Source organism: Aspergillus terreus, genomic scaffold, assembly GCF_000149615.1.
Source record: "Aspergillus terreus NIH2624 scaffold_17 genomic scaffold, whole genome shotgun sequence".
Classification (NCBI taxonomy): domain Eukaryota; kingdom Fungi; phylum Ascomycota; class Eurotiomycetes; order Eurotiales; family Aspergillaceae; genus Aspergillus; species Aspergillus terreus.
The window spans coordinates 417,189-441,810 of record NT_165940.1 but is presented as its reverse complement, the minus strand read 5'-3'; the positions used below and the strand labels follow the sequence as shown (position 1 = coordinate 441,810).

The 24,622-nt window shown below is 43.3% G+C and overlaps 3 protein-coding genes across 3 annotated transcripts; all 3 read left to right on the top strand.

Annotated features, from left to right (window-relative positions):
* Positions 1-6,257: 6,257 nt before the first annotated feature.
* Positions 6,258-9,537, top strand: ATEG_10373 (uncharacterized protein; the record flags this gene model as incomplete). The annotated part of the gene is made up of 9 exons (XM_001218720.1): positions 6,258-6,698; positions 6,751-6,918; positions 6,980-7,345; positions 7,510-7,790; positions 7,839-8,124; positions 8,192-8,410; positions 8,488-8,745; positions 8,804-9,119; positions 9,176-9,537. 9 exons carry the CDS (start codon positions 6,258-6,260, stop codon positions 9,535-9,537), a joined length of 2,697 nt encoding a protein of 898 aa, XP_001218721.1.
* A 1,093-nt stretch (positions 9,538-10,630) lies between these two features.
* ATEG_10372 (hAT family dimerization domain-containing protein) lies at positions 10,631-12,637 on the top strand (the record flags this gene model as incomplete). The annotated part of the gene is made up of 3 exons (XM_001218719.1): positions 10,631-11,080; positions 11,148-11,952; positions 12,012-12,637. 3 exons carry the CDS (start codon positions 10,631-10,633, stop codon positions 12,635-12,637), a joined length of 1,881 nt encoding a protein of 626 aa, XP_001218720.1.
* Positions 12,638-16,761: 4,124 nt separating this feature from the next.
* Positions 16,762-24,160, top strand: ags3 (alpha-1,3-glucan synthase Ags3; the record flags this gene model as incomplete). Its single annotated transcript, XM_001218718.1, has 4 exons — positions 16,762-17,121; positions 17,170-17,345; positions 17,407-24,057; positions 24,112-24,160. 4 exons carry the CDS (start codon positions 16,762-16,764, stop codon positions 24,158-24,160), a joined length of 7,236 nt encoding a protein of 2,411 aa, XP_001218719.1.
* Positions 24,161-24,622: the final 462 nt, after the last annotated feature.

The window sequence follows — 24,622 nt, the reverse complement described above, 5'->3', positions numbered from 1 at the left end:
GTATATGCCGATATGCTTAGGAGCAAACGTTACACTCGTCGTGGAAACATGGGCGTTGGTCTTTTTTCTACAGCCCCAGCTGAAGTTGAAGGGCAAACAATTTCCTTGGAATTAATGAATAGGCGTGCTGGCGAGACTTCAAAAACACGTCTCCAACGTCAATACTCTTTTTTCTTTTTGCTGCTGCGACCCAAGCGCGGCTGAATTAAACTAGGAGAGCTGGGGTAACAGACGTCAAGAGAACCACAGGTCTCCCAAGTATAAACAGCGAAGTAGCTGCGATCCATGGGAATGGATGGACGACCTCTCACTCTAGAAACTCTACTTTCACGTTCGCCATGCATTGCGGAGACTGAAGGATTCATAATTGATGTGATAACTTAGTATGTAGGCTTCAACTGCCTGTTATGGGAGCTATCCTCGGACGTGGAATGTGTCTAGATAAAGAAGTCAGTCTTCGTAAGAGCATTTTAGCGTTGGGTGGCACCACCCCAGGCCGCTCAGCAATTCCCAAGGGAAGGTTAGAAGTTCACCTTGGACGATGGCAACAGTATCTGGAAGAAGCGAAGTTCACCTAATATGGTAAGAAGTTCCTTATTCGGATTTCGGAAATACGTCGGGGTTTTAGTTTTTTTTTAACAAGTAATAACGCGCCTTAATAAGCTCCGCTCTCTGTTTGCCTGCTACTTCCTACGCGTCGTGCTAAAAATTTAATAACTACTAATGTATAATTATATACAGTATAAAAGCCAGAAATTATACTATATTAATATAATATATTCTTAATAGTTATACTCTAGAAAACTTAAATAGCACCAGAGCTCCAGCCCAGAAACTGCTTTAAAAATAACTTTATTATTTTAGACTAAGATTATTTTTTTTATCTTTTTTTAATTTTAAGAGAAGATTCCGCTCTTTAGATAAATACAGTATATCCTTACAGAAGCACCTATAAAATTCTCTGTAGAATTAGTTAACTAAACTAAATAATGTGCTGGCGATACTACGCGTTTAAATACCTTTAAATTAGATTAGAATAGGTAATGTGATAGTATACCTTCGAATAGCTAAGAAAAAAATTATAATTATATACTAACTAATACAGATATAAAGTAAGAATAAAATAATAAAAGTAAAAAATTTTTATCGAAGTAATTGTAGTCTAGGTCACAGTATATTAGAAGTAGAGTGGGTTAACCTTACCGTTGTACCTCACTATAACCTGACTATAACCGGCTAGGTTAGGTTAAGGTATAAAGAACTTAATAACTAAACCGGTACAATTAGGTTAAAGATAAAGATTCTACCTTATCAAATTAACTAGCCAATAAAATAGGGAAGATTAATCTAGTAAGGGTACTAACCGCAGGTTAAATAGTAATTAATATATTTTAATTACCTTTATAATTTACTATATTTTTTTATTTCGGTATTAATACTCTTATAATCCCGTAATATAATTTACTATTTAAAATAAACTAATCGAAATATTCTGCTTTAAGAATACGTTAAAAAAAATATCTATTATTTACTCTTTATTCTTTATACTGTCTCAGGCGTTATTTATAATATTAAAAAGATTATATCTCTTTAATAGTCCGGGTAGTATATAAAGATTCTAGTAATAATCTATTCTTTAGATCCTTATCTATATTATCTATATTCTTATTATTACTAATATACAAAGGCGCTTCAGTTGTATTATTATCTTCTTTCTTATATATAAAGATAATAAAGTTAAGATTAATTTTATTAAGAATCTGCTGATATTCTTTATTAATAGTAAAGCGATTAGTATATATCTACAGTATAATCGCCTTAATAATATTAAGATATAACCGACTCCGGCGATAGTAATAGATATTTTTAGAGTGGGCATGGTTAACCGTTTTATTAACCGTTTTAGCTAAAACGGTTAAAAAATACCGCCTCAGGTATAAAGATTATAGCTTATATATTAGATATAATTAAATTTAAAATTGAAATTTATATATATATAAAATTATTACATAATATATATAGAAGTATATTACGTAATACATCTATAATACCGTATAATACTTAACGGTTAAAAAATACACTATAAAAAAGGGTCTAAAATTGATTAGTCATGTATTATTTACCAATATAGTGTAATAGTAGTATTTTATTACGTAATCAAATATCCTATAGCACGTAATATCTAATTTCAATATTATAACACTATATTATGTAATGTTAGTAGGTTAAATACATATTATAAAAGCTCGGTAATTAACCTGAACGGTTAAGAATGCCCACTCTAGATATTTTAGAAGCTGTTAAAGAAGCGTTTAACACTAATACTGTTAGTTATAACTATAAGAAAGTTTCTTGCTATAGAGTAGAGGATTAGAAACTAATTACAATAAGATTTCTAGTAGGTAATAATATCAGTTTAACTAGTAGTATCTTATTAACAGTAAGTAAAGTATAGGCCTATTTAAAATACGACTTATCTTCTATATTAAAATAGGCCTTAAGCTCTTTAAAAATCTCTAATAAAGTAATAAGTCTTTATCGTTTTAAAAAATAGTAAAATATTTTATTCAGTCTAGATAATAGGTCTAAAATAGTTAATAATATATTAATACTTAGATTCTAACTGCGGTAAAAATAGAATACCTTCTTAAAAATAGTGCGATATTTTTAATATTAATTAATATTATTGTCTAGCTACGTAGCTGTTTTAAATTTCTTAAGCTTAGAGATAGGATTAAAAATCGTTACAATAATATAGATATAATTTTTTACTTAGTATATTCGCCGATAGTATTTCCGGAGTTTCTTATAGGCTTTTTCTAAGCCTTTAAGAATCTATTATTTCTATAAGACTTATTTATTCCGAAGACAATTAATAGTAAGATCTAGATAGTTAAATAGATTATTATAGATATTATATATCCTATAGACAGTAGGGCCGGTATTCTCTAAAAGACAGAATATAAAAATATAAAATAGATATAGAAGCTCTAAAAGATATTCTAACTATTTCTATTTTACTAGTATAGGCCGCAGATAGTTAAGTTTCTAACTATCCTAGTACTGGATAAAGCTCTTAATTAGTTAGTAGAGCTTTAGTGCGCGTTAAATTATTAAGTAGAAAAAGTTCTAGTGGATTTTATAGTTAAAAAGAAAATAGTATACAGATCTAAATTCTAGATATTAAATAAGTTAAAATTTTTTACAATATTAAGAGCTAATATTTATAAATTTAGTAATTTTTCGAATCTAAGAATATAATAAATATTAGTAAATATTAGATATTTATTTAAGCTATTTAGAAGAAGGTTAAAAAAGGCTTCCTTAGTATTCTTCTAGATAGCTAGATCTAAGCAATCTTTTCGGTTATAACTAAAAGAAAGCTAAGAAAGCCTTCCTTAGCATTCTCTTAGATAGCTAGATTTAAGCAATCTTTTCGGTTATAACTAAAAGAAAGCTAAGGAAGCCTTCCTTAGCATTCTTCTAAATAGCTAGATCTAAGTAATCTTCTTAGTTATAATTAAAATCTCGGCTAACTAGTATATATACCTTTTTAATAGCTTATAAAATACTATTAGACGCTTTAAGTGTTTTATCGCTGTTCTTCTATATATAAAAGATAGTATTATTCTCCGCTGTAATCCGTAATTTATTTATAAAGAAGATAATATAGAGTTAGATAACATAAATAAGATATAGAATATAATATTAATTCTAAAAAATTTTAGAAAGCTCCGGGTCAGCGATAGTATTCTAAATCTAGATATTTATATTAAGTTTATTACGAAGTTGCTCTATAAAAGAGAAGAATATAGTATTATTATTACTTATATTATCGGTTGTTATCCTTAGTAGATAATAGTATAGATTATACTTATAAAGAACCGACAGAATAATAGTAGTAAAGATTTTACTTATATATAAACTAGATACTAGTTAGAAGTCTAAAATAATCTTATAATAATTAAAATTATCTGTTAAGAAATAGCTAGTAAATATAAAAAATACTTTTTAATCTAAGTTTATCTAATAGTTAAATATAATTAATATTCTGCCGGTCGCTGGGAACCGTAAAAATAGCTATATATAAATTTTATCCGATAACTTAATTAATTATTTTTAAATTTACTTTTAATTCGGAATATATAGTCTATAAGATAATCCAGCAGCGACGAGATTAATTATTTATTTAAATTAGATATATTTAACAGTTTAAAAAGATAGATAGTAGACAACGATAAATTACAGAATTTAGTTAAGGAATTTTTATTTAGTGTAGATAATTATTAGGCTCTAAGAAATCAAAGCTTTTAGTATAAGATAAATAGAAGAAGGACAGATACTCTACCGGTTTTTCACTTAGTATCTAAGCTACTATTTATTTAGAAGATACTAAAGACAACTTCTTAGAGCAGTCTTTTCGAATATAATAGGCTATTAAACTACTTCTAGTATACTTTATTAACGGATATTAGAGCAGATAAGAATATAAAATATAAAAAATATAAAGGGTTTTATTCGGAAATTAGACGTCTTTATAGAATTTATTCTATATAGATAAGTATCTTTTAGAATTAAATTAAACTAATAGCTTTTTAGTTTCTCTTTATTTCTAGACTTAGATAGTAGTATTCTACTATTCTTTAAAGATATAAATCTTTTCTTACTTAGTTAGATACTAAATAATTTTACAGCCTTTAGAAAGATATAAAAAATTAAGCTTAGAGAGTAGAGAGAAAATAAAATAGATATTAACTTCTATCTAATTATTACTATTAGTAAAGACTTAGAAGATAAAGAAGAATAGTATAATAGTATCCTGTAAATATAGATTAAAAGAGTAGAATTAGTATGCTATAATAAATAGTAAGGCTTTATTAATAGTATAGACTAGGGATGCACTCGGTGCGGGTTGGGTACAACCCGCAGGGTCAGAATTCAACCCGCGCGGGTTTGCGGGTTCTAAGGATATTAACCCGCACCGCACCACAACCCGCAACGTTTGGAATAGTCCGCACCGCGCAATCCGCATTCTATAATACTATACCTAATAGAGTTATATTACATCGGCCACTAAACTAACTATGGTTAGATCTATCCTTTATGCAGTGCGGATTGTCCGCATCGTGGGCAACCCGCACTCTCAAAATTTTCATCGTAAACGAAATCGCGTATAACACTATCAGTTTTAGATATTTTATTATTTAGAGTGGTGGAACTGAATCTAGATATCTAAAATAATAGGGCGACATACAGTATTATTAAGAAAAATCAATGGTGTAGCGTAATCTTATGAACAATCAAGAATACGGATCTGTTACATAGGTAGATATATATATTATGGTTGCAGATTAGGGCTACAGCCGTTGGAGAGATCAGATTCTTCCATAACATTGGAATTTACTGAAAATTAGATATTCTTCGTCTAATATATTAAAGTTGTAACTATAGCCTACGACTAAAAACAGGTACAAGAAGCAACAGGTTATTTAAGATCCTTAAATTCGTTTAACAGACTACGTTGGTAACCAGATAGTAGGGTGTCCATTTATTCCTTAGAACTGTTTTAGAAATACTGTTATACTCCTAAGTAGTCCAGTAGTATATATCTAATTTTTTTTTCTAACTCTTGACTGATAGATCGAAACCGGCTGGGGTGAAGCTGAGGCAAACAGAAAATTTACTGTGGGCTGCGTCGGTCGCTACCTCGCCAAACAGAAAAAAATTTTTTTTTTTAATTTTATTGTGGGCTGCGTCGGTCGCTACCCTCGCCAAACGAAGTGAATCAGCTTAATTGGAAATCTACCCACGGGTAATTACATTCAGATTACGTAATCAAACGTCCAACCAATTAGATCTCTTTCCTAAAATAACATCAATATCTTTATTCACTACCTCTTTATTCTCCCATTCACTTAATGGTTCAAAGATCGCGGCAAATTCCATTGATTCACCATGGGTAGACGACATAATGAAATGCGACCTCCAACGGCTTTATCTATTACCTCCCATTAATTCCTCCATGGTTTAATCCATCTTCTCTCCTCATCCCGGTTTTTCATTCTTGCACCCCATCCTTGAAAATCGAGGTTATTCGTCATCTACCCCCTTTCTCTAAAATCGCTCACCCTGGTCTGTTTACTGGCGTTTAAGCCCCCAATTCTACCCGTGGGTTAATTTCAGAGTATCCACTCTCGATCTCTCTACCCACTTAGCCCCTTTCTTGTCAGCCAATCCAGCACGTACATGACGCCGTGATGGCACGAAAACGACAAGCGTCGGGTTCCAACTCCGCCCCTCCCAGTTCTAAGAAACCCAAGCAGGCACGCGGTAAAGGCAAGAAAGTAGGAGAGCCTACTGAAACCGCTCCTACAGCTGGCGTGATTGTAGAAGATACAATCAACCAGGCCCTGGAAAAAGCCTTTTTAGGAACTATATTGGTGGATGTTCGGTACCTCAGTGTCCAATGGGAGAACCAAAAGAGAAACAGAGAGCTCCAGCCCAGTTTAGTCGCCCGCCTTAAAGAGGCATTCAAGAATGGGATCAAGAGATATGCTATTGAGGATCACCTGAAGGCGACTACTACCGAAGCTGAATTTGATCGTCTCCTTGAACTCAACTTTCCTCTCAACGAAGAACGGAGAGATGCTGATCTTGCCCATCTTCGCACTCGCGCAGCGACCCATTCTAGTCTTAAGGTATGAGTTATTTCTACCCATGGGTTAAATCTGGACTAACCTGATTTAAAAGGACACTATGCTTCATGTGACAACAGTGCCACCCGACACCCCACTTACCCTGCGAAACGGCCAACATCGGGTGCAGGCACTCGTTGAACTTTGTGATGAACAGAAGGAGCTTGCGGCGGCCGGTGCCTTTGACGAGTCTGGCAACCCTATTGGCGAACCAGTCAACGACGTGAGCAAGCCCTTAATCTACCTATGGCTAGAATCTGAACTCCACTAACCTGTCATATTAGGATTATCTGTGGGCTGTGGACGTTTACGACAACAGCCAACTCCAGACTGAGACCCTTGATGCGTTGATTTCCAACCGCGATGTTGTTCGAAAGAATAACTCCGAAGGCTATAACGCGCTCAACATCATCACATACATCGAACAGTTGGATGGTAAAGAGAGAGCTGAGCGCCTAAAGGCCACCAACTTTAAGCGGTGGCTGAACAACGTCTTCGGGGTAAACCTCACATACACAACGCGCATGATCTCTATCCTGAAGGATAAACACCTGTCTAAGATGATCCGCTACTATTGTGGTACGAGATATGGAGAGAACGTTTTCAATTGGTCCTTAATGTCTCGCATCCAAGCGGGAAAGCAGACAGAGGTAAGTAAGCCCCTATATACTATTTGATTGGAAAGTCTGACTATGGGTAGATGTGGAAACTGGAATTCAAAAAGTTCCAGAACTTTTGCTCCACCATTTTTGGGGTCAAACATCAGAACCTTATCGCGTACAGCGACTGGAAGCTAATTCTTGCTCTGGACCAGGGCCGTCCACTTGGCCAACTGAGACTTCTTTTTTTCCCTAAACGCGAAGATTACTGGGTGGAGTATACTGATGCTCCCCCGGGAAAACGCAAGACACCGTTCCCAATCTCGAATGACTACTCTAGCAAATTGGAACTTCCCAAACTGGATTCCCCCATTGTTATCCAGAATCAGGAGTTCTCCAACAGACGGCCTGATTTTCTGGTCAATCTCTCTGACGCGTCATACAAGGATGTTTTCAGAAATCTCCATACCCATCAGAACCTCTACTGCCCCACATGGTAAGGTCTTAAATCTGCCTATGGTTAGAAACCTCTGACCGATTATAGGAATAATTGGGTTGATCTGGAGAAAAATGTCTCGTCCGTTGTGTCGAAGATCTTACATCATATAATGATGTGGATCGAGCCTTCCTGGAAACTCCCATCAAAGTCAAGTCATGAGTGGATATCATTCAGCTGGCTTGAACAGATTGAAGCGTTTGTATTCCCGGAAGAAGATGACTCGGCGTCTCCATCAGAAACATCAAAACAGAACGCATGGGAATTTCTTCAGAGTCTGTGGGAACTTGTCCGCAATGAAAACTTGTGGCAGGATTCAAGTCTCCAGTCCTTCGTATGTGAAGATTCTTTAGCGTCTTATTTTGCCCGATACCACCGCATACTAACTATAACTAAAATAGCTAACTGTACCCGAATCCACCTTGAGTGACGATCTTGAGGAAGATGAAGAGAATACCCCTAAGAAAGGTCGAAAGACATGGGAGAGCGATGAAAGACGCCATGAATATCTTCGTCGTTTCCAATATATCCATTGGATCCAGGTTGTGAAGTTGGTCATTGAAGCGCGACCAGGCTGTCTGCAGGGCTTCATGAGCGAATTTAATGATATCGACCGCTTGGTAGGTGATTCCTTGTTCTAATAATCTGCCTATGGGTAGATCACTGGTGCATTATCTAACATATTATTTCTGTATAGACCGCCGCTTATGAGCCATACACTCCTTGGGGGGACATTTTCAGCAAAATGAATTTCGCGCAGAACAAAATGTTGCAGAAGACGCCATGTCTCAACTCGATGGTGATTCGAAGTAACATTGCTTTACAAGGAGATGTTCTTGGCGCTATCGTCCACTACCGCCATCTGAAACAGCAGATGATCCTGACCTGCGAATGGGGCTGGAAAAAACCCGCCAAGAGGAATCCATCCAGACCATTGGTTTTAATCGCCTCTCCTGTACGTTTTCACCCTAGCCAAGTAATCTACCTATGGGCAGATTCTAACCCAGAATTAGGAAGAATACGAGACAGCGGTGGAAGTTTTGCAGGAACTCAGCGCGCTTCTGACCAAGTTCGGTTACAAACCTGACATTGACGATTGGAATGAGCATCTCCCGTCCTTCACCATCGATCGCTCAGAGGAAATTACCCGCCCCGAAGGTCTAACCCCCAAATATGGCTTTCTTAAAGCGAGACCCCCGGCGTACAACAGTCTGGAGGATGAGGCCAAGGCGATGGTTAAAGCTCTCCAGACAAGCATCGTGAAGAATCGGCTTGAACGGCCTTTACCAGCCAAAACTTTACGTCGTCTGAAAAAGACTTTATCTAAAGGTAAGTTTCTGTCCGCGGGTAGATCTCCATTAATACTAATAAGTATTATGAATTAGTTGATCTGGAGACTCCTCTAGAGGCACAGCCGGCTGAGCAAATTCTCCGTACTGATGGTACCGCTCTTAAAGGGGATGACTATCATAAATACCGTTCGATAATCCGAAAACTCCATATCAAGCTTCGAGAAATTTTGGATGCAGAAGACATTACTCAACTCAGGGAATGGCGCAAGGAATACAGGCAGGCTCATAATGCTTTTAACGTGTCTTGCTCTGATGAATTGTCCGCTGAGATTTTGGATGACTATTCTGATTCAGGAGAGGGATCCGACGAAGACGAAGAAGAAACCGAAGGTGGGAATGGAGAGAATAGTGGAGATGGTGAGAATGGTGGAGATGGTGAGAATGGTGGAGACTAATTTCTGGCTATTCCAGCGGGATTTTCTAACCATGGGTTGATTGCTTTTGTGTGTGTAAAATATTTTTGTGTACGATACCCCTGTAGAGTATTCTGATTTTCTTATTACTCTAACTTCTTAATTTTTCTCCCCCTTTAGTAGGATATTATTACTTCTTCTCCTTACTCTTACTCCTTTACAGGTAAATATTAAGATGTCATCTTGTGAACGGGGTTCTAGTACCCTACCAGAGTCACAACAGTCTCTACCTTCATCTTCTGTTTATCCTTCTTCTCCCATAATCGAACCTGCTTTACTGCAGGAGGATCATATCAACAATTCGATTCCATCTGAGCTTGTTATTCTGCTTTCAGATACACGAAAAGAAGTGGTAAAATTTCCAGTTACTGCGGATTTTCCTCAATATGCTGGTGATTTAAAGCCAATAATTGAGCGTTTCTACTCATGGTGGAAGAATACTGAATGGGCTCAAAATCCTGCCAACAAAGTCTCTTTACGTCTTTGGGATCGCAAGGAAACTTCTTCAGAGATATGGCAGTATTGTGATGAGGTTGCATTAATCTCAGGACAACCACAGGTTCGATGCCGCCATTGTCATCGATGTCTAGGCCATCCAAGGCATAGACGAACAGGAACATCAACGTTATCAGCCCATCTACGTTCACAAAAATGTGGAGCTTTATCTACAGAACAGACACCAACTCCGAAGCAATCAATCAAAAATTGGCTAGATACAGGACGAGTGAGTGTTTTTATTTCTATCCAAAGTTAGATTTGGATCTAATTATCAGTATAATAGATTGGGAATAATACTCTCGAGTACTCTCCGAAAGCTTTCCAAGAACAAATCCTTCGATTTATTATTGCTGGTCGCCTTCCTTTTCGAACTGTTGAGCATCACCACTTTCGCCGTCTTCTTCATATGATCGCTAGCCCTGCCTATCATCTGCAAATACCTTCGCGAAATACAATTACATCGCTCTTATTCGAGAAAGCTGGGGAAGCATACGAGAGAATTCTTCAGATGATTCCCCAGAATCGAAAGGTATCTATTGCATTGGATTGTTGGACTAGTCCGGATCAGAAGCCATTTATGGCTATTTTGGGTTATTTTATCGATGACGATTTCCGTTATCATGAGGTCTTACTTGGTTTCCCTCCACTTCCTGGGTCTCATACTGGTTCTCAGCTCGCGTTAGTTGTCCAAGAGCTACTTCAAAAATATGGATTATCCCACCGTATTTTAGGTCTTACCACGGACAACGCAAGCAATAACGGAACTATGTTTGACGCGATGACTGCTCGCTTAAAGTCAGGGTTAGATGAGCCGTTACTTCTTGATGAGGCATTTGACGATGATTTCGCACGGGTGTTAATGAATAGCTTGCATCATTTCCCCTGTCTCACCCATGTTATCCAACTATCGGTTACGGCGTTTCTAAAACAACTCAAGATTACCCCGAAAAACGATGATCCAAGTCATGTCTGGGATGAGAAAGACGTGGAGTTTACCGAGCAGGGGATCCTTCGGACTCTGGAAAAGGTAAGTTTTCTTAATACTAATTCAAACCATGGGTAGATTGGCTAACATTATTGTAATATTATCTAAGGTACGAAGAATCACGCGTTACATCAATGCCAGTCCTCAGCGCCTACAAGCATTTCGCAAGGAACAGGAGCGATTTCATGGAAAGATTCTAAGTCTTTCAATCGATTGCCGGACACGATGGAACTCAACCTACAAAATGTTGCTCCGTGTTTACCAATTCAAAAGCGCTATTGAATGGTTTATCAAGCAGCAAACGAATGAGAAAATCAAATCCGCCTTGACTTTCCAGAAGTACGAATGGCGACATGTAGAGTATCTACTTGAGATACTCTATGAGTTTTCATTGTATACCACTGGTCTTTCAACACATACTGGGGTTACAGTCCATCAGGTTTATGATGTTTACGATATTCTATTCAACCATCTCGAAGAACACATGACCAAGATTGAACAAAAGCGAAGAATATGGAAGAAACAAATCTATCGCGGTCTCCAAGAAGCACATTCAAAACTCCGGAAATATTATGCTGATACCTACGGGTCTCACGGCATTATCTACGGTATTGCAATTATCTTAAACCCTTGTCGGAAGTTACAGGCTTTCAGAGGTCCAGCATGGGAGGAAAATGATGATCAGTGGGTGGACATTTATCGTGATTATCTGAAGAGAGTATTCGTCTACTACTCCTCGAAATATCCCGACACCAATGTTCCAGCAGAGGAAGAGGCTTCTACTCTCCAGGGACTAGATCGTCTTATTGATCGTGCTACGAAGCGCCGTCGGCTATTCTCTTATTCAAGTCGATCTTCTGGAGCAGAATCAGCACAGAGTCGTTTCGCTGAACTTGATAATTATCTCGATACTCGTGAGTTTATTCCGCGATCATTTCCTAAGTATACAATCTAACCATGGGTATCTTTTTAGCGGTTCTACATGCTCGGCGATGCCCTGACATATTGGCTTTCTGGAAAGATCATTCTCTTCAGTACCCTATTCTTTCTCGAATGGCACTTGATTTTCTTTCCGTGCCTGTGAGTGGGGTGGGTCCTGAAAACCTCTTCTCGGTCGCGCGGGATGTGTGCCATTATCGTCGCAATCGCTTAAGTGACCACACAATTGAGGCAATTATGGTTCAATTATGTGCGGATCGTTCTGTGATTGATGAAGAGTATCAGCAACTCCGTGAAGAGATAGATGGGATAGACGATCAACTATTATCTTATGATGATGATAAAGATCTAGATACTCTGCCAGAGGCCGGATATATTAGCGATGAAGAAGATGTGGTTGGAGACGATGAAGATGTTGAAGAAGATTATTTCAGATCAACACTTGATCCGGAATTATCTTTCCCTTCTCAACCTACTACAGTTGCACGAAGTTTGACACCTCCCTCACCCCCAGTTGCGAGTCAGCCTCAGGTATCAGTTACAGTTCCGATCTCTTATCCTCAAGATATTGAGCTGGAACATACTGCCGCCTACAGCACGCGCAACAAGAGACATCAGCTACCTGCTGGTTATTATCGGGATTTGCATAATGGCGCATAGATACAATATTAGTTTTAGTGTTAATGGATGCTATATTCAGTCTGATAAAATTACCCATGGATAGATACTATACTAAGTAGACAGAATAAGATATTATAGCTATTCTATAATGCTGGCAGCTAGGTTCTATACTCTGTATAGAATAAATGTAATTAGTTTGTATTATACACGGAATATCTATATTCCTAATAGTAGAACCCGCGCGGTGGCCCGCAAACCCGCGCGGGTCCTAGTATTAGAACCCGCAGCCCGCGCGGACTGTAGCTTTTACAACCCGCACCGCACCGCTGCGGTGTGGTGCGGTGGCCCGCTGCGGGTTGCGGTGCGGGTTGACATCCCTAGTATAGACACTAGAAGATAGAAAAGAGAAATTTTTAGAAGATATAATATTAGTAGATTAATAAAGAGAACACGTCGTATTACTACTAAAATATAATAAATTTAATAAAGATTAGTAGTAGTTAGAATAGAATCTATAATAATCTAGCTACTATCAGTGTCTATTACTATAAAAATATTAGAAATAAGAAATATTTTATAAGAAATATAGTATTTCTATTAATAATAAAAATATAGATAAAGATACTATTACTTTAAATAATTAATATAATAGCTATAATAGAGATTATCTCTAAAATCTACTATTAATACTAGTAATAGGAAATAAGATATATATTAATATATATTTCCATGCCGTATCTCTAAATAATACTAACTTTTATAGAAAAATAAGAATTCTACTAGCTATACTAGAGTCTAAATATTTTTATAAAGATAATTTAAATAAAAGATATAGTTATTTATTTTTAATATTTTTTTAAAAATTAAATAACGCTTCTATTATAGATTTTTAAAAGATTAGTTAGAAACAGTAAGGTTAATACAGTTAATCTAACCGGAATTTTAACCGGACTAAATCTAAATAGATAAGATATATTATTTTTAGCGCTAAGAACGGTTAATCAGATTAATCTAATCTTTTTTTTTTATACCGTGGTTAGATAAAAATAAGATACTTAATCTTACCGTTAACCTGCGGTTAGGTTATGCTGGAGGTCCTTAACCTCCCCTCACCTGGCCATTGCCCACTCTAATTAGAAGTAGTAGTTAGTAGAGGAAAAAATAGAAGAGAAAGTATATTGTCTTTCGAGGAAGGATAGAGAGAATTATATAGATTATACAGTAGGTATTAGACGGCAGACAGCAAGTGTAAAAGCGGCGAGATATAAACGCAATGCCCGAAACGGATACGCTAAACCGGAAGAGGCAGTAGGATTCCCGCATAGGACAGGCGGTGGCGGGCGGCAGAGCGGCGGTTTAATGAGCGCGGTTTCCGGCGCCCCGCTAACCGGCACAACATATACGAGTTGTCGTTGTAAATATGAGGGAAGTAAGCCTATGCTTACTTAGATAACGCTATATTATTATGTATATGCTCCGTTCCTCCCATTTCTGCTTCTAGATATACTTTGCTTATTGCTCATTCCTACGGTTATAACGTCGTTTGCTTCCCTTCACTTTTGACAGAAGACATTGCTTTCGATATGCCCTCGGGCAGATCTTAGGGGATCACCTACCCAACCAGCTTCAGAAATAAACATCCCCTCCCCACGGTAATGAACCCTATGATAGGCATAAAGGCTCAAAGTCCTATAATGCTAGTGAGAAAGGTAGGAAAGGGCAGTTGCCGACCTCGTAGGACCACCGCACCGGTGTGTATGGCAATTGCCAACACGGATTACCCACTACCAGGGTCTGCGGTCTCAATCCACCAGCCCCGGAGAATGCCGGCAGTGCCTGCGTAAGGCACAGCCCCGTGCGACCCAGTGGAGGCATATTATGAATGCTGTTGCTTGTTGACTGTCGTCTAGGAGAAGATTATCAATTAGTACGACGTATTGATTGGCTGCAAGCGGGTGCTCGTAATAGCGTCGCCAGAATGTGAACCGTCCAACATCATCAATCCGATCGCATGAAAATGCTCCAAACCTGGAGGGAGGGTGCATGAGAGGATGGTTTGAATAGTATGGCCGGTAACTTGTTGGCTCCATAATGTAGAGATCTGCTGTGGCGTCGCCGGTACTGTTTGTCCACAAATAGCCTATTAACCGATATAGGGTTCTGGATCGGGGACCCGCAAGATGCCATGGAACCTGGGCTCCGTCCGAGCCAACAAATGCTTTAAAATGTTTTACGTGCCATGGTTTACGAGGCGAATAAGTTCCACTAACTTCTTTTCAACGTTTGGAAAGTAAGACAGACCAATAAGCGTCGCAGTCGAGGTGAGACAATCTGTGACCTCTCTAACCTCAGCATGTTAGAACCATGGAAGGTGAGACAACAGTGGGGAGAGAAAGAAAAGGAAAGAAAGAAAAAACCACGCGTATACTGGATAAAGGAATAGATAAAGCCAGGGGAAATGCAAGAGTATACTGTATATAGATAGCTATTTTGGTGGTGATAAAGGACCCTTAACAATCGAGGCTTGTTCTATGGTCCGTCATCCGACCTTATAACATGCAGATTAATTAAACAGATAAGGATGGAGATCTAATCCTAGTAAGCTGTCGATCTGACCCAATATGAATGTAATAAATATAAAGGACGATATCGGTTCGAATAGTACAAGAACCCTAAGAAGTTTCTGTGGGTCAGTAGATTGAGTCATGGTACGATCTAGTAACATCTATAATTAGTCGATTCTGTATATCCTGCCAGGTTGATGTCTGTGGCTTTCTGTGCGATCTCTGGTCCTGGTCAGAATGGGCCCGCTTGAAGGGATGGTAATCAAGCTTCTTACTGTACCGTACTCTTAATGCATATACAGTCTACTATAGAATTCCAATCCGGTGAGAAGTTTATATTACTACTTAAAAATACCTATGTCGAACGTAATAAGCGTAACTGTTATCCATTGGTGTTCCAGGGCTATCTTCTTAGACGTACCCGTGCCCGGCCACCTCGGGTCGGAGCCGTCGGAAGGAACAGTCATTATTTATTTGTAACCTGCAATTCGGCGGTACAATAAGTCCTGGCCAGGGAGACCGTACTAGCTTGAAAGATCGTTGGCTAGGTGTTGGAGGAGGACGCCACTTACGGGACCCTGAGATATATATAAACCGCGGCACGGATGCACATGGTGAGTGGGGGGTCCACAACGGAGCCGGTGCTTGTTTTGTCAGAACTTGATAAGTCGATAGGCGAAACCTCGGACCTCAGCTAGAATTTTCTGCTCCTTCACTAAGGTAAATGGCGGGTCGATCGGGTTGCTTTAGCCCGTATCCCGTAGTTGCTACGTACTATACTCCGTACAGTCCTGGGCTTGATGTTCAAGTCCCACCAGCGATACGGTATCGCGATCGGGCCCTCTCACAATGTGTACCAGTAGTCTGGCTCATACTATCAGTCGAGTGAGTTAAGTCGACGATGCATGAGAGGTGATCCTATGTATTCCGAATGATGGGTAACATGATAGTCGATGTTGTTCTCGAGGAACAAGATACACTACCCAGTATAGAAAAGTTCTTGCTGCCTATGCCTACGCCACATGACAAGGATGTAGTACACCCTTAGAGTGTCTTTGGCAATCGTGCCGTGCAGTGGCTTCGGACAGAATCTCACTGAACCCTCCAGACAAGTCCAGAAGAGTCTCCACACCTACAGATACGACTTAATGTGGCCAACCAAAGGCTCCCTTTCAATACAATATACTTTTCAGAATAGCCACGGGAAACCGTCAAAGTGATGGCGTGGTGCGCGGCTGGCAGCCCACTGCCACCCCATCGCTGTGGAACTGTCCCAGATGTCTCATGTCGGTTGATTATTGAGACACCGGTCTGTCGTCATTATCTGGAGACTGCGAAGAGTTTTAGTGAGACAATGGCCACCTGCATACAGTGGATAAGTCTGGACGCAGCCTGCTCAGCGCTGGATGACTTTCTCCCCGCTGTTCCTGATCTGCTGGTGTTCTAACTCCCAGTTGTCAACTTTCCCTCTGAGTCGACAGGCCACTCGTTCTTTCGTCTTTCGTTTTTGTTACCGTCCTTTCTTTGATTCTTCCGCATCTCAGAGCATGATCGACTGACCCTGTTCACGACTCTCGAGAGCTTGAAGGCGCTTCAGAAATGTTCACGGAAACGCAGCGCTCAGTCGCTCTCATCCTGTCATTGCTGAGCGTCAGTGCATTGTGTTGGCCCTACACCGAGTCGCTCGTTGATTACAACTTGAACGAAAACAGATCGGCGGAATCGCCGATTGACTACTGGGGAGAATGGCCGAACCATACATACCACCCTTCGCCGGACAACTGGCGTTTTCCAGTCTACACGATCTTTCTGGACCGAATCGCGAACGGTGATCCAACAAATGACGATATCAACGGTACCGCATTTGAGCATGTCCTGAATTCCAACCAGATGCGTCATGGAGGGGATCTGGTCGGGTTGATTGATACGCTGGACTATATCAGGGGAATGGGTTTCAAGGTGGGTTTGGAACCGCTTCAGTATCTGATCTGTTACTTACCAATATAGGGTATCTACTTTGCTGGAACAGGCTTGATGAACCTCCCTTGGGCCTACGACGGCTACTCGCCGGTCGATACAACTCTGCTGGATATGCACCATGGCACACTGGAGGACTGGAGACGGACTATCACCGAGATTCACAACCGTGATATGTATGTGATCATGGACAATACGCTGGCAACGTAAGTGTATATATAACCCCCAGTCAACGTCGTATGGCCGCACGCTTACATCGATATGCAGTCTAAGCAACCTGATTGGTTTCAAAGGCCACCTCAACACCTCAGCCGATTTCCGACCTGACGAATATGAGGTCGAGTGGATCACGGATCGTCGGTATGCCGATTTCAAGTTCAGCAATGAGTACAACAAGACTTGCGACTATCCGAAATTCTGGAACGAGACTGGGTTGCCGTTGGCGTCCGGCGGGGTTGAGGAATTGAAGGGCTGCTATAATAGTGATTTTGATCAGTATGGAGAACTAGAGGCATTTGGCAACTTTCCTGACTGGAAGCGCCAGCTCACCAAGTTCGCCTCGGTGCAAGATCGGCTGCGTGAATGGCACAAGCCCGTGCGTGATATCATCACTAGACATTACTGCATTCAAATTGCCAGTTTGGATATTGACGGCTTCCGCTATGATAAAGCTGTTCAGGCGACCCTGGAGCCCCTGGGTGAGATATCGGCGGCATTCCGCGAATGTGCAAAGAAATATGGCAAGCATAATTTCTTCATACCTGGCGAGATTACATCCGGCAATACCTTCGGGAGTCTCTACCTTGGTCGCGGGCGCCAGCCAAATCAGCGTCCTAAGTCCGCAGGCGATGCTGTCAAGCTGACGAACGATTCAGACGCTCAATACTTCCTAAGAGAGGACGGCCACCAGGCGTTGGATGCAGCCGCGTTCCACTATACCATCTACCGTTCGATGACCCGTTTCCTCGGAATGGACGGTAACCTTGTTGCCGGGTTCGACTTGCCAACAGATTTCATTGAGGCATGGAATGGGATGCTTGTGACCAATGATTTCCTAAACCCTTTGACCGGTCAGCTCGACCCCAGGCATATGTATGGTGTGTCGAACCAGGATAACTTTCGTTGGCCCGCTATCAAAAACGGTACGGAGAAATACCTTCTGGGCCTATTCATTGTCACGCTGGAGCTCCCTGGTGTTCCCCTCATCCTGTGGGGTGAGGAACAGGATATGTACGTTTTCGATGCCACTGCAACAAACTATCTCTTTGGTCGGCAGCCGATGACCTACCAGACCGCATGGTGGACACATGGCTGCTTCAACTTGAACACAACTAAGTTCTACAACTTCCCAAATGAAAGGGGTCTATACGGTTGTCACGACATCACCGTCACTTATGACCAGCGCAATCCTGCTCACCCACTTCGCAATATCATGAAGCGCATGTTCGAGATCCGGGAGCACTATCCCGTTGCGAATGATGGCTTCTATCTCCAGACCCTCTCCCAGCTTACCAAGGACGTCTATCTTCCCGGTTCATCGACCACTCCCACAGTGACTGGTCTGTGGTCGGTCTTGCGAAGCTACTTCCCTGATGTCCAGCCAGAGGCCTCCAAGGGCGACAACAAGATTTGGCTTGTGTATCACAATGACAACAAGACTGTCACCTACGGCGGTGACTGCAAGAATCGGGATACCGCGTTATTGGCTCCTTACAAGTCGGGAACGAAGCTGAAGAATGTGTTCGCCCCTTACGATGAGCTCACTTTGGAAGATGGCCCTGGCGAAATTGAGATCCAGGGAAGCAATGAGTCGTACGGCTGCGCTCGCAACATGACTCTGCTGCCATGGGAATACCGAGCCTATGTGGAGGCTGATAGATTTGTTGAGCCTGGTCCCACTGTTACCGAGTTCGTTCCCGGCCACGACACACGTTTGCTGTCCGCGGAGGACACGGGCGAAACAGTCGACATCCAGCTTGGATACTCAAAGGAGATGGACTGTACCGGCGTGACTCAAGCGATCTCCCTAAACTCTAGCACCGAAAAGGGCATCACACCGACTCTCGATACGTCCAGTGTCAACTGCGGCAAAATCACTCCACGGACGAGCAGTCATCACTACGTCGGGGAGGTCCCAACTGTCTGGACATGGTCCGCCAAGCTGAAAAACGTCCATCATGGGATCCACGAGCTGACCGTCAAAAACGTTTCAACACCGTCCGGAGACCGGACCAACGCCATCGACCGGTTTTTGTTCCGGGTGGGAACTCCAACGAACCCGCTGATAACTCCTCTCGCCAACTACTCCACCAGCCTTGTGCACAAATCCGACGACGGCAGCATTTACATCCAGCATGACGCCGCCGGAGCTGACATGTTCCGCTACTCGACGACTTTCGGTCGAACATGGTCAAATTGGACAACGTATACCGGTGGGAACACGACGATTGACATCGCTCCTTGGACCGGCACGGATGCTCAGAAATGGAAGGGCACTCACATCCGCGTGCAGTACTTCTCGAGGCTTACCGGTAGTAGTGACTACATCCAGGAAGGTGACCATGATTGGGAGGATGGTGTGCAACGAAGATTCCCTCATCTGTGGTGGGTTGGACCGTACAATCAGTTCGGCTATGATGCTGGACTGCAGAGCAAAATGAGGTACGACGCCAAGGAGAGTCGCTGGAAGTATGACTTCGTGTATGAGTGGCCATCTACTGGACAGATCAGTGTCTGGGGGGTGGGACCAGATGGCCTGCCAGATCCTACAGAGGTTTATGGTGACGTGGACAATGCGTCTGTGGTCCAGAAGCTTCCTCCGTCCTATCTCTCGTCGAACGTGATCAACATAACCACGTTGCCTCCATTTCCGCACCTCGGCTGGACCATCTCTCTTAATGATGCCAATCTTCGATATGAGATGACCCCTGTCGGGTCTGGATGGGTTCAGCTCGTCCTCTTCGTCCTTCTGTGGGTTGTTCCCATCGTAATGGGCCTTGCCGGCGCCTTCATTTTTATGAGGACCTTCTACCGCGTCAAGCTGAACACGGATGGCAACGCAACGAAAGAGGATAAGCTACCGCTGCTTTGGCGCAAGGTCAGAGCACAGTTCGCCGGGGCTGATGATTCTGAAATGGCGATATCCGACAAGGCGGTGCTACCGGACAGTGCTATTGCAGACGCAGCTGCAGGCGCCCCCGAACACCGACGTACGGTCTTGATCGCCACTATGGAATACCTCATCCAGGACTGGAAGGTCAAAGTTAAGATCGGTGGTTTAGGGGTCATGGCACAGCTAATGTCGGAGCATCTAAGGCACCAGAATCTCATCTGGGTGGTCCCTTGTGTTGGCGACATTGAGTATCCCGAAGATACACCAGCGGAGCCAATGGTGGTCACCATCCTTAATAAGCCCTATCTGGTGAATGTGCAATACCACGTTGTCGATAATATTACCTATGTTCTTCTGGATGCTCCAGTCTTTCGGCACCAGACGAAAGCTGAGCCTTACCCCCCACGGATGGATGACCTCGACAGCGCAGTTTACTATTCGGCATGGAACCAGTGTATTGCAGAGACAATCAAGCGATTTCCTTCGATTGATCTCTACCATATCAACGATTTCCACGGTTGCTTGGCTCCCCTTTATCTGCTGCCCACACGAACCGTTCCAGTCTGCCTATCACTGCACAACGCAGAGTTCCAGGGCCTGTGGCCGTTAAGGACCCAACAGGAGAAGCAGGAAGTCTGCTCAGTTTTCAATCTTCCTGTCGGAACCGCGACCAAATACTGCCAGTTTGGAAACGTATTTAATCTTCTGCATACAGGCGCAAGCTACCTTCGATTTCACCAGCGCGGTTTCGGTGCAGTTGGTGTATCCAAGAAGTACGGAAAGCGCTCATGGGCTCGCTACCCAATTTTCTGGAGTCTTGATAAAATCGGCAGTCTCCCGAACCCAGACCCCTCGGATACTGGTGCCGTCGGCGCTGAGGCCGAGACAAACGTTTCGATCCCGTCTCCTGAAGATCGGATTAGAGACAAACTGCAGGCGCAGAAATGGGCTGGTCTGGACGAAGATCCCAAGGCCGATCTTCTTGTGTTCGTTGGACGGTGGTCCAAGCAGAAGGGTGTCGATTTGATCGCTGATGTTATCCCAGCAGTACTGTCAGCTAGACCTCACGTCCAGCTCATCTGCGTTGGGCCCATCATTGACCTGTATGGAAAGCTGGCTGCTATCAAACTGGAGCGCATTATGGCCATGTTCCCAGGTCGCGTGTTCTCCAAGCCAGAGTTTACCATTTTGCCTCCGTATGTGTTTTCTGGCGCTGACTTTGCTCTGATTCCGTCTCGGGACGAGCCATTTGGGTTGGTAGCGGTCGAGTTTGGTCGTAAGGGTGCGCTGGGTATTGGCTCTCGCATTGGAGGTCTAGGCCAAATGCCTGGTTGGTGGTACACGGTGGAATCTGACGCGACCCGCCATCTGTTGCACCAGTTAAGGACTGCTATCAAGTCCGCTCTGGACTCTGACCAGGAGACTCGCGAAGAAATGCGCACGAACTCTGCCAAGCAACGATTCCCTGTGTTGGAATGGATCCAGAAATTGGAAACCTTGCAACAGACGGCCATCCAGATCCATCATACAAAGAACAAGAACACTGTCGCTGGTCCCATGCCAGAGTCGCAGATCTTCTGGGAGATGCAGAACATGCGGGACTCCACGGCGAGTCTGCCTGGATTGGCTCAGTCTGTCCCAGACGGTCTGGAGACGCCACCTTTAAGAGTGATGCTGAACGCCGAGTCGCGGCTTCAAGAATTGCAGACGGCCGACGGAAACAGGAGCAGTCTAGGTCGCAAGCTCTCCCTCGGCCGACGAGCTGGACCTGGCCAGGGCAGAAACCGTCTGGTCAAGAAGGCACTTCGCGACAGTCAGGTCGCTGAGAGCCAGCCGGATGAGGAAGCCACCGATGTCGAGGCAGAAGTCGATGAGGATGACTCCAACTCGCACCGGGTGGACTACATCTCCGCTGATGAAGCTATGAGGGCAGTCAGTCACGCACTTGGATTCCAAGACAATGACGAGTCCGCAAGAAACGGAAATGGAAACAGGAACAGCGCTACACCGCCGTACCATTCCATGCCAGGCTCACCGTACTTCGTCTCGCGGGCTTCGTCACCAGCGCCGAGGACGCCTTCTGATATGCCTCGATACCCATCCCAATTGGCACCTAATTCCGGCGAGAGCATGCCGTTCGCCCACTCACGCAATGTCTCCGTCCTGTCTCTGCCTTCAGTGATGGGTGACCACAATGAGCAAGTCTTCGAGTTGCAGAAGGTAGACCCGACCTTTACGGACAGCATGGGCCACTTCACCCGGCGATTCGAGCAGCTGCTCAACAACTTGGACAAGAAGAACTCGATGACAGACTGCTGCATCGAGACCTACTTGATGAAGAGCGAGCGTAAGTTCTATAACATGTACAACTACGCACAGCTCAAGAAACGCCACGGCAAGGAGTCTATTTCTTCTTCGGTCAGTCCGGACCAGCTCGACCATGAGACGCAGTATGACCGCCTCTCAACCGCCACGCCCGGTTCGGACCCGAGCGACTCCGATGAAATCGATCGCTGGCTTTCCCGGCTGGGGTACAAGCGCCCTATGGCCGTTGAGCGATTCATGCGACAACGGATCGGAAACTGGCCCGTCTACGCTCTGTTTCTAGGCCTTGGACAGATCATCGCGACCAATTCTGCTCAAATTACCTTGCTGGTCGGCCAGGTAGGCGAGACGGCGACCAAGCTGTATGTGATCGCATCGATCTACTGCGTCTCCTCGATCGTCTGGTGGTTCATGTACGCCCGTCTCCCAGCGGTGATCGTCCTCAGTCTCCCATGGTTCATATACAGCTTGGCTTTTATTGTCATTGGCGTGTCTCCCTTTGGACTGTCGGAAGTCGGGCGAGGATGGGCTCAAAATGTCGCTGCAGGCGTGTACGCCATAGCATCGTCCAGTGGTTCGTTGTTCTTCGCTCTCAACTTCGGTGATCAGGGCGCCGTCCCCGTCAAGGATTGGATGTTCCGCGCCAGTCTCATCCAGGGTATTTCGCAGCTGTACACTGTTGCACTATGGTACTGGAGCTCCAAGGTTACCGCCACTGAAATTGGAGGCGTGTCCACCCTCGCATTGAGTACCTGGAGGCTCACGGCCGTGGTGATGCCGATTGCTGCAGTATGCTTCGTCATCGGCGTCATCCTCGCCCTGGGTCTGCCTAAATACTACCGCCAAGCTCCCAGTCGGATCCTCTTCTTCTACAGGTCGCTCTTCCGCCGCCGCATCGTCCTCTGGTTCTGTTTCATGGTTATCGTGCAGAATTGGTTCCTCGCCGCCGCGTTCGGGCGCAACTGGTCGTTCCTCTGGTCCTCCAAGCACGCCAAGACATGGGAGGTCGTCATCCTCGTCGTCGGCTTCTTCATCGTCCTCTGGGTCCTCATTCTCTTTGCCTTCCGTGCGCTGTCCAAGGAGCACAGCTGGATCCTCCCCGTCTTCGGTCTCAGCCTGGGCTCCCCGCGCTGGGCACAAACATGGTGGGGAACGTCCAATATCGGCTACTTTCTCCCTTGGGCTGGGAGCCTGACGTCTGGCGCTATCGTCTCCAGATGTCTGTGGCTCTGGCTCGGCGTCCTCGATGAGATCCAGCAGGTTGGTGTGGGTATGATCCTCCTGCAGACCCTGACAAGAGTGCACGTCTGCTTTGTCCTCCTGGCTGCGCAGGCCATGGGATCGATCGCTACCATCTGCGCGCGCGGATTTGCACCAAATCGACTCGGTCCGGACGGTATTTCGCCGAATGTCGGGACGTCGGTGGATACGATTGCTAATGCATGGTTCTGGATTGCCTTGTTTTTCCAGCTTTTGGCCAGGTAAGACCTATATAGCCCTTAGGTACGAACGGATTATATACTAACTGCATACAGCTTTGGATTCCTCCTGTTCTACCGTAAAGAACAGCTTAATCGGCCATAAGACAACTGAATGTTTTAGGTAACTGGTTTTATGATTTTGGTTTATAGACGGCGGTTAGATATCTGTATAGAGTTGTGCTATAGAGATGATTTAGGTACCTAATGAGTAATATGACCAACGAGTCCTGGTTTTGTCCGCATACTCCCTAGATAAACCATTGCGCGGCATTTGCCGGTCGATTGCAGAAGCGCATTCGGATTTTGTCGCGCAATTTCTACCGTAAGAAGATTCGACCATCTGAATAGGCTGGACCCAAGTCCATTCCGGGTCAGCCAAACAAGTGATGTGCCGTTGATCACTGAAGATGTTGTTCTGATGGACTGGAACCAACGGCACAAGGAAGGTAGGTGTCCAATGCGGGTGAACTGCAGAAAGGTTTAGTCGACAGATACCGATCAAGCATATGGTCTCGTATAGGTTTCCCAGTTGACATGGCAAAGCCGTACAGTCGTGGAATGGGAA